An 18,629-nucleotide genomic window follows, 5' to 3' on the forward strand; every position below is an offset into this window, starting at 1 on the left:
CCACCTTTTGAAAAAGTTTGGCGAAAGCTTTATTGTTCAACATAGTAGGACAAAAACCATCAAAAGGCATGTGGTCATGTGCCTAGATGGGCTGTTTTGATGAGGGGCAGAAAAACATAATGGTTAGGAGCATAGGTGATAGAGCTGACAAACTTGGACTTGAATCCCAGCTTTGCTACAAGTAAATTAGGTAGGAAAGTTTTTGCATCTATTAGATCAAGATCTATTAGATCCACCTCACCGGGCAGATGGGAGGACACAATGAGATAATATACATACAGCACCCAGCCAGCATATGCCTAGAACATACATGGTCTAAGCAAGCACTTTATGATAGGGAACCCTTAATGGTAGTGGCTCAAAAAACAGTCAACATACATTGTAATAAGCTTTTAAATGACATTAGATATCACCTTTTATTGTACTACAGAGAAAAGAGACACAATTTTGAAACCATTTACTTTTTGTGTGGAATGGTTACTATTAAGTCTATATATGGTTAGGATTCCAATTAAAAGAAAAGTTTTCATGAAAGCCTTCAGAGCTCAGTTGTATGTCATATAGCGGGGAGTAGCACTGAATTTGGCATAGGACTTAATGACCTTATTTACAGCTTCCAAGAAATCCTTCTCCGTAGCAATTTTTCGCCGTGCTCTGATGGCAAACATACCAGCTTCTGTGCAGACGCTTCTAATCTCGGCACCTTTCAAACAAAAAGAAAATAAGAGGCTTAATAAAAGCAGCCTGAACAGACAGACCAGCAAATATAAGCAAGAGCCTTCAACCTACCAGTGCTATTTGGACACAATCGTGCTAACAATTCAAATCTGATATCTCTTTCAACACTCATTGAACGAGCATGAATCTTAAAAATGTGAGTCCGACCCTAAAAATAGGAGAATTGACAAATATTAAAATGAAAAACATCACAGGAAAAAACATCAAGAATCTCTTTTCTAAAATGAAATGATTTTCTTACCTCTAGATCAGGTAAGCTAAATTCAATCTTTCTATCCAATCTCCCTGGCCTCATCAGTGCTGGATCCAAGGTGTCAGGTCTGTTGGTGGCCATAAGCACTTTAATGTTGCCTCGAGGATCAAAACCATCCAGCTGATTGATCAGTTCCAACATCGTTCTCTGCACTTCATTGTCACCTCCAGCACCATCATCAAAACGAGCACCTGAGAAGATGAAAGGAAGATCAGCTCTTCACAGCCACTCAGGAGTAGCACTATGCAGAACTTGAAAGTACTGTGAATCTCAGCTCAGATCATATTCTCCAGCGCAAGGGAACATCTCAGTTTTAAACAAATCCTTTCTGCGTGCTTTACACAAAACCAATTAGAAAGTGAATCTTTCGAAAGGACTCATCATAGATTTATTTAATGTAGGCTCCTTTACAGTATTTTTTAAAATCTTCTTTAAGGAGTTTTGTTTTTTAAAATCACTCAAGAAGACCTCGGTTGTTTAACACGACATACACCTGGACTAGGCAACAGAATACATGCAAACTTTAGCACCATAATGGTGTTTGTCTGTAAGAAACTGTTAGACTCTCCTAAATTTTTCAAAACTGTCCTCTAAAAATATTGGCTAAATCCATAATACAGTAGAATAATAATAGGCTTACTAAAACACCGATTTGGCTATATTAGAGTGCTTTGGATTAATGTCAGTCTCTCATTTCAAAATAGTGCCAAAAATAAGGGCCTCCAAATATATATTTTCATTTTTAAATTGTATAAATACAGGGGCCGGCCCCGTGGCTTGGTGGTTAAGTGAGCGCGCTCCACTGCTGGCGACCCGGGTTCGGATCCCGGGCTCGCACCGACGCGCTGCTTCTCTGGCCATGCTGAGGCCGCGTCCCACGTGCAGCAACTAGAAGGATGTGCAGCTGTGACACACAACTATCTACTGGGGCTTTGGGGGGAAAAATAAATAAATAAAATCTTAAAAAAAAAAAAAAAAAAAAAAAAAAAAATAAATTGTATAAATACATACTGTTGTATTAATGTATTATGTACATTATAAAACAAAAAAATGAAAATTTTAAAAATTAGATTAAAATTAAATACAAAGAAAAATTCTAGTATTCCTGCACCCAATACTGTATTATACACAATCCACTTTGGAAAGCATAGCTTCACAGCATCCTGACATCACAAGGCTTATTCCAAGGATACTATAAAAATGACTTCAGAGTCACACCACTGGACTGATAAATGTGGTCAAACTATGGCCCTTGAAGACATTTAACTACAGAATATCCAAACCCAGCAATAAAGCAAGACTCTAGGTAACCTAACCACAGTCCCCAAACAGTGTTACAGGGTCCACTATATTTTCAAGTCATTTTTGTCACTAAGTTCATTAAATAACAACTGTCTGGGCATATGACACTTCTCCAACTATTAAGGATTATTACTGTTATAGACTGTAGGAAGAGCCAAGGCCTATTGAACAGTTTAGAGTTTTCAAAGTCTATCACATTTATTACTTACTTAAAACCTCTCAAAAACCCATGAAATAAGGCAGGAATTATCATTCCCTTTATATGATGAGCAAACCGAGGCTCAGAGTTAAAATAACTTGTTTATGTTGCACAGCTAATACTGTATTTCACCAACTATGAAGCCAACAATAACATTATTTTATGTACACTTTATGAAAAACTACCACCAATTAAATTATACCCCAGTGCTTTCTTATCACATTAAGTGAAGCTGTATCCCAAGTTAGGAGTTGTTAAAGTGTGAAAATATGTGTCATATGAATGAAATTAGGAAAATACAAAAATAAACACTTTGAGAAATAGTAATGCTATAGAATGTTTCTTTTTTCCTTTATGGTATAGCCCTATTGTTTATTAGATCTGTGGCTCCAAATTGCCAGAGCTCATAAAAGGCGGAATTAAAATTCTGTATAAGTTTAACATAGGAGAACTCTACACTATCACTTTACAATTCTCATGAAACCCAATCCTAAAAGAGTTCTCTAAATACCATTCATACCTCCAATAGCATCAATTTCATCAAAGAAGATAAGGCAGGCTTTTTTGGTTCTGGCCATTTCAAAGAGCTCTCGAACCATTCGAGCCCCCTAATGAGAAAAATAATTTGTTAATTCAGAGTTGTTTTAAAAATCTTTTAAAATACAATAAGAAGTTATGCTTCAAACTTGTCAATATTCCTAACAGTATTCTCAATGATTATTACCTAAAGCTTTTTCAAAAATATTGAAGTTTGTTACCTAGTCCATCAAATTGATCTTATTAGCCTCAAAACAATGTTAATTTCATGATTCTGTACCTATTAAATAGCCAATAACTTTAAGACCCAAAGAGGTCAAATTAACACTGTTAAATAAAATAAAGGCACCATTTCAATCAGTAAAACTTGAGGAAATAAAAGTATCTGATCTCTCACTTGGCATTTCTGATCACTGAGTTTGATTTGTAAGTGTTGATCAGGGAATAAACCATGTCTAAATCCATGCAGTTCCTTTTCTAATCCTTATTGTGAGCATACTAATCATTAATGTTCCAGATACACTATATACAGCCCTAGACTTGCTCTCTAATGAAAAAACTATGTGTGTGTGTGTGGATACACACCCATGCACATCCATATAGACAATCTACGTTCTCTCTCTCAGCAGAACCTAGAACGCTGGCCCTGAAGTGAAAGCACACTGTGAGCACATTCACTAGGCATTTCTGGAGTATTCATCTTACAAACCAAATCTGTAGAAAATGTCATCTCAGTAGGGAGCACACTGATTAAAAATTTTAAGCAGCTATTTATTTCCAAATAACCACAAAGGCAGGTTGGTGGCTTCTGAACTACTAATTACAATCCATCAATCAAGAAATTTCAGGTCTCAATCTTCCAATGTGGATTGCCATTTTAATTTCAACCATGCCTTATAAATTTTTCACAGGGCTACATATTCTTTGATTATGATCAATTTACTTTACCTCGCCGACGTACTTCTGTACAAGTTCAGATCCAATAACTCGAATGAAGCAAGCATCAGTCCTATTAGCAACTGCCCGAGCACAGAGTGTCTTGCCTGTACCTGGTGGACCAAAGAGCAGCACACCCTTGGGAGGCTCAATGCCAAGGTTAACAAACCTCTCTGGCTGTAATGGAGACACAATTTTTACACTTATCACTTCTGTATAATAAAAATAAGCCTACTTCTACATCAATATATTTAAACCAAAATTAAGTCCACAATCTATATACTTGATCTAAACAAGAATTTTACTTATTCTAAGGCATAGGATCTAAACTAGACTCATATCAATTCATAAGGCTGAATGGCTTTTAAAGGTGTTTCTACTATCCAGGCGTGAGAAAACATATTTTTTTGCTAATTTTAAAAAACTGCAGTTTTTAAAGGACAAAAGTATTATCTAGTATTTAATATCCTAGTTTTCCTTTATCCTCCCAAGCTTAATTTGATTCAACTTAAACCCATTTCCTCTTGATATCATTAAAACACATGATTTCTTCTACAATAACCTATAACATATAACATAGTGCTAAAGGTTACACCTCAACCTCCTCTGTCACTCTAGCCGATATTTCTTCTTTTGAACAGGTTTGACCACTCAATCCTTTTGCTTTCTCTCTTCTGGAACTTACCAACTCTCCACACCTTTACACTCTATGCCCTCAAAAATTTTCATTGAGGAAAATATAAAATTTTAAAAGCTGTCTGATATATATGCAATTTTAGTACACAGTACACAAAAGGCTGTCACATCTTTATACAAAGAAATTTAAAATGCAACAGACTCAGCCACTTACATGAAGTAGTGGGGTTTCAACTACTTCTCGAAGTTTCTCAATCTGTTCCTTACAGCCACCCACATCACTGTATGTGACATCAGGTTTTTCCTCCACCTAAAACAGGGATGAAAATGTACAACATATAGCCACAGGCTTTTGAATACTCGTCCAAATAGAGCAGACCCAATACCCTAAAAGAAAAATCAGACTTATACCAAGTAAGAATTTTAATAAAAATGGAATACATTGCCCAGTGTCCTAGAACCATGTGCTATATTACTTGTTATGACACTAAGTGAGAGACAAACTAGTAAAATAAAGACTGAAAAAGACTTTCTCACTTGAAAAATTGTTTAAAAAATTTTGGGAACTCCTCAATACATACCCACATGTTAACAGTTTATTAGTTAAAAGTTTCAAAAATTTTTGAGATGGAGGCAATTATATTCAAAGTCATGCCATTCCTTTTCCCTCCCATAGTTTCTTACCTGCATCATAGTAACTGTTGGGTCGATCTTAGGAGGCAGTGGAATGTGAATTTGATACTTATTTCTGTCCACCCTAAGGAGGTAAAAAAGATCCTCATTAACACACTCAAATTTACTGAGTGAAGGAAAAAAAAAAAAAAAAAAAAAGGGCCGGGCCCGTGGCTTAGTGGTTAAGTGCGCTCGCTCTGCTGCTGGCAGCCCAGGTTCGGATCCCGGGCGCGCACCGACGCACCGCTTCTCCGGCCATGCTGAGGCCGTGTCCCACATACAGCAACTAGAAGGATGTGCAACTATCTACTGGGGCTTTGGGGGAAAAAAATAAATAAATAAAATTATGAAAAAAAAAATTACTGAGTGAATCGTCATGTATTCTGTATACATTAATTACATTAACTCACTTAAGCCTCATAGCTATCCTAGAGTAAGTGCTTTCTCCACCTACACCATGTTACCTTAAATTGGCAAACTCAACTCTAAAATTCTGCACTGACTTTGATTATGACATTTGAAGCCATTCATAAAAAGCCAAAGTGGGGGTGGGGGAAAGGAGGCAGGTGGGAGATAAGGAAGCAGATGCAAAAGAAAGGATGTTCAACGGTAGTAATCTTCTAGATTTTCCATCGGTATTCCATGGCACCCAGTTCATTCATTCAAAAGAAAGAAAAGGATGTGAATGTGACATAGTATCTTTAATGAAAGAAGAGTATTTATCGTAAACAGAAATCTTACCCAACTCTCATCCCTTCTTCAATGTCAGTAGGTGCTACCTGATCACTGAGGTCCACCACGAACTTGGCAAACTGCTTCACGTTGATAATGTACTTCGGGTCCTCTGAATCAGCATTAATTATCTTTGTACATCTAACACAGCAAAAGGCTTGATTAGAGTAAAGAACCTAAACCGCTAATAATGAATTCAAGTAACCAGATTCTCTCCTGGGCATGCAGTATACTAATGAGCAGGTGTAAACTAGAACTACAGAAACTGGGCCACTGTTAAAGATCTTTTTCTGTAGAATATGCTCAATCCCAAGGATCCACTCAACTTCAGCCAAGCCATAAAAGTTTCAAAAGATATATTCCCCTGGAAAATTACACCCAAATATTCCATCATTAAGCAGTTCTCTAGTTTCTTGATTTTCATAACTATATTCCTTTATTAGTGCTACTTCTCTATATCTTAAAGTTACTCTCCTTTTTATTTTCCCTACCAGAAGACAGTCATCTTGTCTTACATCAAGTTAAGTAATAAATGTGTTTTTATTCTTTCCTGAGTTTATACTTCAAATCCATTTTTATTGTTGCTATTTTTCTGTGTAATTTTTTTTTATTGATGTCTTAATAGTTTATAACATTGTGAAATTTAGGCTGTACATTTTTGTTTGTCAATCACCATATAAATGTCTCCCTTCACTCCTTGTGCCCACCCCCCACCCCCTTTGGCCCTGGTAACCACAATACAGTTCTTTCTGACCATGTGTTGGTTTATATTCCACATATGAGTGAGAGCATGCGCTGTTTGTCTTTCTCTTTCTGGCTTATTTCACTTAACATAATACCCTCCACTGGCCGACCCCGTGGCTTAGCGGTTAAGTGCACGCGCTCCGCTACTGACGGCCCGGGTTTGGGTCCTGGGCGCGCAACGACGCACCGCTTGTCCAGCCATGCTGAGGCCGCGTCCCACATACAGCAACTAGAAGGATGTGCAACTATGACATACAACTATCTACTGGGGCTTTGGGGCAAAAAAAAGGAGGAGGATTGGCAACAGATGTTAGCTCAGAGCCGGTCTTCCTCAGCAAAAAGAGGAGGATTAGCACAGATGTTAGCTCAGGGCTGATATTCCTCACAAAAAAATAAATAAATAAAAAAAATAAAATAATACCCTCCAGGTTCATCCATGTTGTTGCAAATGGGACAACTTTTTTCTTTTTTTATGGCTGAGTAGTATTCCATTGTGTATATATACACCACATTTTCTTGATCCAATCATCAGTTGAGACACTTGGGTTGCTTCCACTTCTTGGCTATAGTGAATAATGCTGCAATGAACATAGGGGTGCATAAGCCTCTTTGGATTGTTGATTTCAGGTTCATTGGATATATTCCCAGTAGTGGGATAGCTGGATCATAGGGTATTTCTATTTTTAATTTTTTGAGAAATCTCCATACTGTTTTCCATAGAGGCTGCACCAGTTTGCATTCCCACCAGCTGTGTATGAGGGTTCCCGTTTCTCCACATCCTCTCCAACATTTGTTATTTTTTGTCTTCGTGATTATAGCCCTTCTAACGGGCGTGAGGTGATATCTTAGTGTTGTTTTGATTTGTATTTCCCTGATGATTAGTGATGTTGAACACATTTTCATATGCCTATTGGCCATCTGTATATCTTCTTTGGAGAAGTGTCTCTTCATTTCCTCTGCCCATTTTTTGATCGAGTTGTTTTTTTGTTGTTCAGTTGTGTGAGTTTTTTTATATATCATGGAGATTAATCCCTTGTCCGATATATGTTTGCAAATATTTTCTCCCAGCTGGTGGGTTGTCTATTTATTTTGATCCTGGTTTCGTTTGTCTTGTAGAAGCTCTTTAATCTGATGAAGTCCCACTTGTTTATTTTTTATTTAGTTTCCCTAGTCTGACTAGGCATGGCATCTGAAGATTCCTTTATGGACCAATGTCAAATAGTGTGTTGCCTATATTTTCTTCTATGAGTTTTATACTTTCAGGTCTCACCTTCAGGTTTTTGATCCATTTGGAGTTAATTTTTGTGAATGGCAAAAGCAGATGGTCCACTTTCATTCTTTTGCATGTGGCTGTCCAGTTTTTCCAACACCATTTATTGAAGAGACTTTCTTTTCTCCATTGTATGTTCTTACCTCCTTTGTCGAAAATTAGCTGTCCATATATGTGTGGTTTTATTTCTGGGCTTTCAATTCTGGTCCATTGATCTGTGGGTCTGTTTTTGTACCAGTACCATGCTGTTTTGATTACTATTGCTTTGTAGTATGTTTTGAAGTCAGAGATTGTGATGCCTCCAGCTTTGTTTTTTTTTCTTAGGATTGCTTTAGCTATTCAGGGTCTTTTGTTGCCCCAAATGAATTTTAGTATTCTTTTTTCTATTTCCGTGAAGAATGTCATTGGGATTCTGATTGGGATTGCATTGAATCTGTGTTGTTGTTGTTGCTATTTTTAACTTAAATGTGTTCTTGTTCTGTGTGACATTATGAAGGCAAATGTACTACCATGTACATCAGAGTAGAAAGTAGTCTACTGCCTTTCCTCTTCCATACTGTCTGTCTACTGAAGAGAAACAAAACAAAAAACAGAACTCATGGTAGAAAGAACTCATGTCATAAGCTGTAGCAACAAATACAGGGAACTACAAAATAGTCTCTGGAGTGTGCATATAGGTAGAGCTGAATATAAGGTAAAGAATGCTTTCTCCTTGCAGCATAATTGTGTGATGGGATGCTGTTTTCTGCTACTAGCCAAGGTCTACTAGGGAGGTAAAATTATATATACAGAAAGTATCTATCACTACTTTATCTGACAGACACTGCCAACACCGTATGCACAGATAAGGAATTTTTAATCCACACCTGAAAAAATATATACACAGGGACCTCAACTTGCAGAATGGAGGAGTAAGGACTTTGAAAAGCCTGCTCCTCCTTAAAAGCAAAGAAAACACTGGCAACAACAGTCAAAATCAACATTTTCAGAACTCTGGAAATTAACTACAGACTTGTAACAATCCAGAGAGTGTCTATTCAAGAAACATGGCTGAATCTCAGTAAGAACAGTTAGTCTTGTTGCATTTTAACTCACTTTAATCCCATCCTCCTCTCTCCAGCTTAGTGGTAGACTTGGGAAAAAAACAGCCTCACAACCATGGTAAATGTGAAAACCAGCAGCCTAGCAGCTACTGGGGGGTGGTGGTGGTTGAGAATGAGTCTGAAGCGCCCCAAAATCCCAACCCCCAGAGAACTGTCACTATTTGACCTGTCTGGCAGCTAGCTGAAGAGCTCCATTCTCAAAACTTGTCTTTATTTGACCAGACTCAGAGCTCACTCTATGTGAACAGTCCTACCCACAGGCATTTGTTGGAAACAATTAGTGGCAACTGTTTTTAACTGTCTGAGGCAACATTACCAGTTGGAGCTAAGAAGAGGCTGACCAAAATCACTTCAAAGGAAAAACAACAACAATAATAAACCCTGGGGAAAGGAGAAATCTGATTTCCAGAGCTGAATATCACATTATTTAAAACATCCAGTTTCCATCAAAAAATTATGAGACACAAAAAAGAAATAGGAAAGTACAGCCCATACATAGGGAAAAAAGAAGTCCACAGAAACTCTCCCTGAGGAAGCTTAGACATTGGTCTTACTAAACAAAAACTTTAAACAGTATCATAAACATTTTTTAAAAACTAAAGGAAATAATATCTAAAGGATTAATGGGAAGTATGAGAACAATGTCTCACCAAAAAGGGAATATCAATGAAGAGAAAAATTAGACTGGAATATTATTTGGCTATAAAAAAAAAATGATGTTCTGATACATGCTACAACATGGATGAATCTTGAAACATTATGCTAAGTGAAAGAAGCCAGAAACAAAAGGTCACACATTATATGGTTCCATGTATATAAAATATTCAGGATAGGCAAATCCACAGATACAGAAAGTAGATTAGTAGTTGCCAGGGGCAAGGGAGAGAGAAGAAAAGGGACTGCTAATGGGTATGGGGTTTCTTTTGGAGATGATGAAAATGTTTTGGAGAAAGTAAAACAGAAGGTATCAAGAAATGCTGGGCCAAGGGGTGGAGGGTGGTTAACTTTACTAAAAATGAGGAGGGTGGGAGGTGAGAGGGGAAGCGCGAGTAAACATGAAATGAACCTGTTGCTGAAATTCCCTAGCCCTCTATCTCCACTGTTCTTCCAAAATATTGGAAACAAGAGGAGACTGAAAACAACTTCTCTGAGAAAAATGACTGTCCAAATGAAAAGATTTAAAGATACTGACACTGAAGGCTCCCCAACTAAACGTCCAGTTATATAAGCTATGGTGAAGCTTAGGATCGACTTGCCTCACTATTGAATCTAGAGCTTCTATCAGCTTTTTGGTCTCCCACTAAAACCAAAGCCCAAAGTAAGATTACCAGACATCTGGCATAAAAGATGGTCACCAAACAAGCAAAGAAAAAAAAAGGCATCTTGGAGGAATCAGAAACCTTCCATTTATCATTAATTTCCTTAGAAATGAGAACATATTACAACCACGACATGAGAACAGGACATTCAGAAAACAACAAAAAACATACATTGAAAGAAAAAAGAGCTCTTAGAAATTAAAAACTTGAGAAGAGAAATGGGAGAAAAAAAAATCATAGAAAGACTCAAAGATAAAGTTAAAACCTCACAAAAACATAGAACAAAAAGACAAAAAAAAAGAAAAGGAGAGAAAGATAAGCATATTAAAGGAGCAACCCAGGAGATCCAATATCCAAATAAGAGAAGTCCAGAATAAAGGACCAAGAAAATGGAAAGAAAGAAATTATTGACAAATAAAGAGTTTCACAAAAATCTGCCACACTGAAGGACATGAGAGCCCAGCACCATGGATGAAAACACGAACAACAAGGCGGGTAGTCATGAAATTTCAGAACAGTGAGAACAAGAGGAGACCCTACAACTTTCAGAGGAAAAACAGGTCACATATACAGGACTGAGAATCAGAATGGCTTCAGAATAACACCACCAGGAGGTGGAGGACAATGAAATGATGCCTTCAAAATTCTGAAGGAGAAAGAACTTTATACCAGCCAAGGCAATTTCAGACACAGGTGATCTCAAAATATTACCTCCCAACTGAGCCTCTTTCAGGAAGCTCCAGAGAATATACAGCCCACCTAATGAGGGTGTAATAAACCAAAAAGAGAAACTCATGGTACACAGGCAACAGGAGAGAGGCACAGGGAACCTCCAGGGTAAGAAGTCACAGGATGATTGTGATTCAATAGGAGTAAAGGGCAACGGTCCAAACTTAAGCAGGTCGGGAAGGGCTGGGAGAGCCTTCGTCAGAAAGGAGGAGCAGAGAGAACACCTGAAGCAGCTGACGCAGAGGAGGTATACCCGAGAGGAAACCTGATGGACCTAATGCATCTGAATGCTATTTAGACAATCAGGAGAAACTAGGGGTTGAGTTAGTAATAGACATAGAAAACCAGGCGAATGGAAAAACAAGACAATTATGACAAGGAAAACAAAAAGTGGTACCAGAAAGGAAAAGTAATCACAGTTTACTACTTGGCTTTTTGTGAATAGAGTTTTCTTAGCCATCACTATGAAAACACTGAATCCTGACCTAACCAAAATTTTAATTACATTAGGAAGATGCAGGGATAGGAAGGGTATGTTTTTGGGATGAAGGCAGAGGAAATAAAACAAAACGAAGTCTTCATCTTCCATGGTGGGAAGCCACAGATAATACCAAACTAAAAAATCAAGAAGCAATCTACAATATACAAGACTTAGCACTCTCCATTAGAAACATGAAGGTAGAGGGGCCGGCCCACTGGCATAGCGGTTAAGTGCACGCCCTCCGCTTCGGCGGCCCGGGGTTTGCAGGTTCAGATCCCGAGCGTGCACCAACACACCACTTGTCAAGCCATGCTGTGGTGGCGTCCCATGTAAAGCAGAGGAAGATGGGCACGGATGTTAGCCCAGGGCCAATCTTCCTCAGAAAAAAGAGGAGGATTGGCATTGGATGTTAGCTCAGGGCTGATCTTCCTCACAAAAGAAAAAAAGAAACATGAAGGTAAAAACCAAAATAACCAGCTAAAAATTGTGAAAATAAGAGGTGTCTCTAGGGAAGAGGAATTAGGAAAGACAGCTGCTGTTACAGAACTATTTAACTCTTTAAAACCATGGTAAAACTAGAAAACAAACAAATAAGTGAAAGGAAGGAAAGATGGAAAGAGGGAGGGAGGGAGGAAGAATAAGGAAAGAAAAATAACCTTTAGCTGTATTAAAGAGGTAAAATTAAAACAAAATTTTCTATGATTAGAATAAAACACAGGAGACTATGTTTATAATCTTGGATTGGGCTAGGCCTTTCTAAGCAACATTAAAACCTAAAAGGTAGGGCCGGCCCCATGGCTTAGCGGTTAAGTGCGCGCGCTCCGCTGCTGCCGGCCCGGGTTCGGATCCCGGGCGTGCACCGACGCACCACTTCTCCGGCTATGCTGAGGCCACGTCCCACATACAGCAACTAGAAGGATGTGCAGCTATGACATACAACTATCTACTGGGGCTTTGGGGGAAAAATAAATAAATAAATAAAAATTAAAAAAAAAAAAACATCTAAAAGGCATAATGAAAATATTTATATATTTTATTTACCTCCTAAAAATTTAAAACATTAGTACAACAAAAGCTACCAAGAAGTTAAAAGTCAAGTGACAGATTGGGAAAAAATATTTGTAGCATATTTAAGAAAAGATTAATATGTATAATGTATGAAGCACTCCTAAAAATTAACAAGAAACAACCCAATGAAACAAAACATGAAGGGTCAAAGCAATACAAATGTTTAATAAGTATAAGAACTAGCTATCATACTAGTAATCAGCACAATGCAAATTAAAATGAGATTTTTTTTTCCCAAATGGCAAAAGTGTAAAAATTGATAATCATATCATACATTGATCAGGCACACAGGCATTTGCCTCAGACCCTCTTGGTAAATCAAGTGTAAACTGGTCAAACCACTTTTTTCCACAGATTTTCAAAACTGCAAATGCCTTTGACCCCATAATTCCACTTCCAGTAAGCTGTTCTACAGAAATGTATTCACGTACACAGAGAAATACTTAACATGAATGTTCACTGTAGCCCTGTGTATAATAGAAATTGCAAACAGCCCAACATCTACAGAATATGTAATGTTTAAAAAAGAGAAAGAAATAAAGAGGTACATCTATATCAAAGACAATGAAAGATTTCCAGAATATGTAGGTATGTCTAAAAAAAAAATCAGGATGTTTCTTTGCATGCAAATATATACATAAAGATACATAGGAGGATTAAGAGGACCACACTGTTTTCAGTAGTTTTGTCTAAGGAAGGGTAATGGGACACCAAGGATGCAAAGGGAGGAGTTCATCTTTTGCTCTGTATCCTTCTGTATCATTTGGATCTTTTATATGAGTATGCCTTTACCTACTGAATTTTAACCCTAGATACTTTTGTAGAAAGTTTTATTTACTTGGAATTTGGAATTAAAATTCTTCATGAACTATTGCATTACACCTGAGACTCTAAAAAGTGCCTGAATGTACAGATAAAAATAAATTTCCACAGAGCACTATGTATACCTTGCAACCTGCAAAGGCTGTTCGCTCTGTAGCGTTTGCTTATCTGCAGCCAAATCCCAGAGAGCTGGTGGGGCCAGGCCAGTGTCAGACTCTTTAATACCTACATAAAGAGAGATTACAAAATTCAGTGAAATGTAATGCATCACGCTGAGGCTTTCTCAACCTCAGCACTGCCGACATTTTGGACTGAATGATTTGTTGTGGGGCGGGTCCTGTGCTTTACAGGATGGTTGAAAGCATCCCTGGCCTCTAGCCACTAGATGCCACTAGCACCACTTCCCCCTCAAGTCATGAGAATCAAGAATGTCTCCAGACACTGCCAAATGTCCAGGGGCAGGAGGGATCACCCCAGTTGAAAACCACTGCCCTAAAGTAGTCACAAGCCAAAAATTTAACATCATATTTGACACTTGTTTGTGCAGGTCAAATACTATAAAACTTCACCACTCAAGTTCCCAAGAAGAAAAGGTTCCAGCTACTAGATAATAGCCCACTTACTTCAAGCAGTACCATGTGAGATCATATTTTTATTCAATAAGAAATTCTGACTTGTCTAGTAGGGTTTATTGAACTTGGCTTGGACCAGCAGAAACATTACTTGCTTAAAGGATGATGATGTTTCTTAATTGCTTAAGCTTTAAACTTGCTTGTAAAAGGTAGTGAAAGAGATTACTAAATGAGATCCCATTTCTTAACAGGTAGGAAAGATAATTTTTTTTTAAATCTGTAATTCATGAAAGAGTAATGTTTACAAGTAAATTCCTTTGATATAATTAACGCATTACATTTAAAGAAAAGAAACAAGAATAGAAAAATATATACCAGTGAGCTCATTAATTTTCTTGAGAAGTTGTTGAATGTCATCTTCCACCTGCTTGATCTGCCTAGAGTAAGTGCTCTGACCCTAGGAGATAAAGATCAGTTTATTTAGAACACAAGGATATCAACAATTTATTAAACTACAGACAAAAACTTTTAACAGTTACAATCTTAATAGCTATTATTGTCCCGAATAATACTTGTGCAGTAAAAGAAGAGAGAGGGAGTATTATCATTTTCAGAAGTATTCCTGAACCAATATTTTCCCCTAAACAGACAATGCACCATTATGCAAGACAACAAATGAAAATCATGCCTGAAATTATCCAAAACTACAAGCCCATTTCTACGCATTAAAACTTTCCATCTCAGATCTAATTAAGTTATATACATTTTAAATACGGTAAACATCTGTGTAAATTATTTCAAATATCTTTCAATATAGTACCACATTTTAATTACAAATAGTATAAAAATAACATCTAAGCTTAGACACTCTGAATGTTTACTCTGATCTATTCTAGATAGCAACTGTAGGTAGGTAACTTTTTTCAGTGAAGATTACTATAAACTGCTAGACATTCTCCTCTAATTATTTTAGAAAGACAATACGGTTACGCGCCGCATAACGACATTTCAGTCAACGATGGATAGCGTATACAACAGCAATCCCATAAGACTGGTACCATATAGCCTAGGTGTGTAGTAGGCTATACCATCTAGGTTTGTGTAAGTACACTCTATCATGTCACACAACGACAAAATCGCCTAACGTCACATTTCTCAGAACATATCTCTGCTGTTAAGCTACGAGTGAGTGTGCCAAGAACAATAGTTCCTATTTCAATATAAAACATCTATATTTTGTAGACACTGAAAGAACTTACATAAGTTTTCAGCAAGGCAATATCCCCCTCATCCAGAGCTAAAAGAAGAGAGATAATACATGAGATTCAAATAAAAGAAACTAGAGCTAACAATTGTTTTCTGTTCAATTCAAATTGCATTAATTGAGAGAGAAAAGTTATGCAAAGTTGTAATGATATAAATACAATCACCAAATAGTTCCTGGACTCAAGGAACTTTTATCTAATTGGGTGAAGGCTGATTAAAATAGTACATAACATAGCTGCTGAAGAGTCTCAAAGTGATGCGACACAACACGAATAGGGAGCCTAAAGAACAGAGTTTGAGAATCCAAATGACCTGGCACTAGTGCCAGCAAGGTTATGCAATTGCTAAGTAACCTTAGAAAAAACATTTAATCTCTGAGCATCAGTTTTCTCATCTGAAAAATAGAGATAATACTAATTGTACCTGTACAACATTGTTATAAAGATCAAATAAGATATGGATGAAGAAGCACATAAAATTCTATACACATTAGTCATAACTGCATCCAAGGAATAAATTTATTAATCCATTTACAGAATGATAACATATCCAGAGAAATACACAGAATGAAATGTTAAATCTCTGTAACTAAGTTTTCCACTCGGTGACTGAGTCCCTCTGAGATTTGCCATGTCCTAAAATACTTTCCAGGCAAAGAGTAGAGTGTGGGATGAAAAGTAGGGAGGAAATCTCTTTCTTTGGGGGAGGGTAGAAATGAAGAAGCTAGGGTGCTAGGAGAGGTTGAAGTTGTTTAGGAAGGGAAGAGTAAGAGAAAAGACAGGAAAAAACCACCATAAGAACGTTTAAAAATAGCCTATAAGGAACAAAAGAAAAAAACAGCATAAAGCTGAGACTACAAAAGGGGCTCCAGGGAAGAAATCCCATATGAATATGGTGGGCATATCTCATGCGCTGTAGGTAGAAGTGTCAAGTCTTGGAGTCTCTAAGAAGAGTGATTTGGCACTATCAATTACAACCCCATTTATAAAATTGACCCTACAGCTTGCGCTTGTGCATGTGGTAAAAGTTACATGAACAAGGTTATTCATTACTCTATAACAGCCATCAGACTGCAAGAAATCTAAATGTCCATCAATAACGATTAACTACATACATTACTGTAACCAAATAAAGTGAGATACGATGCAGATGCAGAGACAGACAACACTCTCTATACACTAATACGAACTTATCCCTAAGACATACTAAGATTGGAAAAAAGCAAGATGTAAGCATGCTACACTTAAGTAAAAAAAAAAAAAAGGAATATATAAGCAAACTTGCTTGTATATGCATAGAAAATGTCTAGAAGACAACGTACAATGGCAACATTAGTGCCTCCGTGGATAAGCGGGTGGCTGGGGCCAAGGATGAGACACTTTTCAGTGTATCTTTTTCCGCCTTTTGAGTTTTATGCATGTGAATGCATTATGTAGCCAAAGGAATGGTTTTTTTAAAAATTATGTCGCAGGATCCTGGCTACACGGTGACAAGCACCCAACTGTCACACTTGAGGGGGAGGAGGGGAGGGGAGAGGATCCAGGCGACCACGCACCGCCCGCAGGCGGGCAACTTTCAAGGCCTGAAGGCCAAGCAGGGAGTATGACTCCTTCCAGACCTGAGAGCTGACTGTGAATAGACACTGCGATCAGCGGGAGAGGGGCACAGACCGGGATGGGATGAGGGAGACACAGAGGGCGGGCAGGTGAGCCGGCTGCCGCCCAGACCCAGTCACCGAGGGCGCAGAGGGGACAGAGCGCCGAGCGGGACTCCAGCCTCCCCTCGGGGCCAAGCCCGGTCCTGCCCGGCCCGGAGCCCCTGCCCGTGGCAACTGACCTCGGATGGGCTTGTCCTCCTTCTCGTCCTCTTTGGTCTTCCGCTGGTCGGCGCCGAGGTAATCCGGCATTTTAGGAGATCCTAGCACCTCAGCTCCCGAGCGATTACACAGCACCTTGCCCGCTTCCGGTGCTGCCTCCTTTCCCTTCCTCCCCGGAAGTGAGGCCCGCCCCGCGGCGCTGTGACTCCGCGCGCGGAGGCGGAAGACGGCCCTGGAGACGCGCGCGTCCGGGCCCGCCGTGGGAGCGGGAGGAATCCCCTGTTAGAAGAGGTGTCCGTCACCCCGGCCTCTTGCCTTGGCGAGGTTCCCTGAGCAACAGATTTCAGACGAACTCTGAAGCAGTCGCTAGTTTACATCCTGATTTAGTCATTCATGCAGTGTGCGCTCTCCGGTGACGTCTTTACTCCCTGTGCTTTAATTCCCCTTGTAGCGCACAGCGTTGTGGAGGCATGCGGGAACAGTGTAAGGTACCTGGCATGTTAGATACGCAGTAAGTAGTGGCTAGATCTACAGATAGAGTGAAGGTAGATACGAGTCCTTTATTAACTTGGTGTTAACACAAGATGAAGTGGTAAATGGTTTCAACTTTTGAGTCGACTGCGGAAGAAAAGTGGTTCCATTCTCAGATACAGGGCAATCGGAGAAAACGCAGGTTTTAAAAGAAGTGAGTTTGGGAAATGAACGGAGGAGAGCGGTTAGGAGACAATTGTAGAATTTAGAAATGGGGAAAAAAAAGCCTGACTCTTCTGTGCATTAAAGGACATAGAGTGAAAATGCAGGATGGGGGAAAATATTTGCAAGTCATATATCTGATAAGGAATTAACATCCAAAATATATGTAGAACTACAACTCAACAAGAAAACAACCAGATTTTAAAAATGGGAAATGATCCTGAATAGACATCTCTCCAAAGAAGATATTCAGATGGCCAATACACACATGAAAAGATGCTCAGCATCAGTAGCCATTGGGGTAATGCGAATCCAAACCATAAGAACCTCATACCCATTAGAATGGCTACTATTAAAAAAAAAAAGGAAAGAAAATGCATTGGTAAGGATGTGGAGAAGGTGGAACCTTGTGTACTTTTGTGTACTGGTGGTGGGAAGGTAAATGGTGCAGCCACTATGGAAAACAGTATGGCACTTCCTCAAAAAATTAAAAATAGAATTACCATATGATCCAGCCATTCCAGTTCTGGGTATATACCCAAAAGAATTGAAAGCAGGCTCTCAAAGATATATTTGTACTTCCACATTCATAGCAGCATTATTCAAAATAGGCAAAAGGTGGAGGTAACCTAATTGACAGATGAATGGATAAATAAAATGTACATGCAATGGACTATTATGCAGCCTTAAAAAGGAAAGAAATTCAGACACATACTACAATTATGAGGATATTATGCCAAG

The 18,629-nt window shown here is 38.5% G+C and overlaps 1 protein-coding gene across 1 annotated transcript; it reads right to left on the bottom strand.

The window, feature by feature from the left end:
- Positions 1–385: 385 nt before the first annotated feature.
- PSMC2 (proteasome 26S subunit, ATPase 2) lies at positions 386–17,361 on the bottom strand. The gene is made up of 12 exons (XM_004439314.3): positions 17,216–17,361; positions 15,373–15,410; positions 14,489–14,570; positions 13,667–13,766; positions 6,015–6,146; positions 5,286–5,358; positions 4,816–4,911; positions 3,978–4,142; positions 3,013–3,100; positions 980–1,182; positions 790–886; positions 386–703 (listed from the first exon to the last, which is right to left on the bottom strand). Exons 1-12 carry the CDS (start codon positions 17,283–17,285, stop codon positions 546–548), a joined length of 1,302 nt encoding a protein of 433 aa, XP_004439371.1. The 5' UTR covers positions 17,286–17,361; the 3' UTR covers positions 386–545.
- Positions 17,362–18,629: the final 1,268 nt, after the last annotated feature.

The sequence above is a fragment of the Ceratotherium simum genome, chromosome 1 (genome assembly GCF_057802395.1).
Source record: "Ceratotherium simum simum isolate JZ-2026a chromosome 1, ASM5780239v1, whole genome shotgun sequence".
NCBI classification, from domain to species: domain Eukaryota; kingdom Metazoa; phylum Chordata; class Mammalia; order Perissodactyla; family Rhinocerotidae; genus Ceratotherium; species Ceratotherium simum.

Excerpts from the sequence above, each read along its gene's own strand:
- PSMC2 (XM_004439314.3), bottom strand. The coding sequence starts at position 17,285 with ATGCCGGATTACCTCGGCGCCGACCAGCGGAAGACCAAAGAGGACGAG. Across the intron at positions 5,359-6,014 it reads GAAGAAGGGATGAGAGTTGG|GGTGGACAGAAATAAGTATC; the intron begins GTAAGATTTCTG and ends TTACCTCCTTAG. Across the intron at positions 4,143-4,815 it reads TTGAAACCCCACTACTTCAT|CCAGAGAGGTTTGTTAACCT; the intron begins GTAAGTGGCTGA and ends TCTCCATTACAG.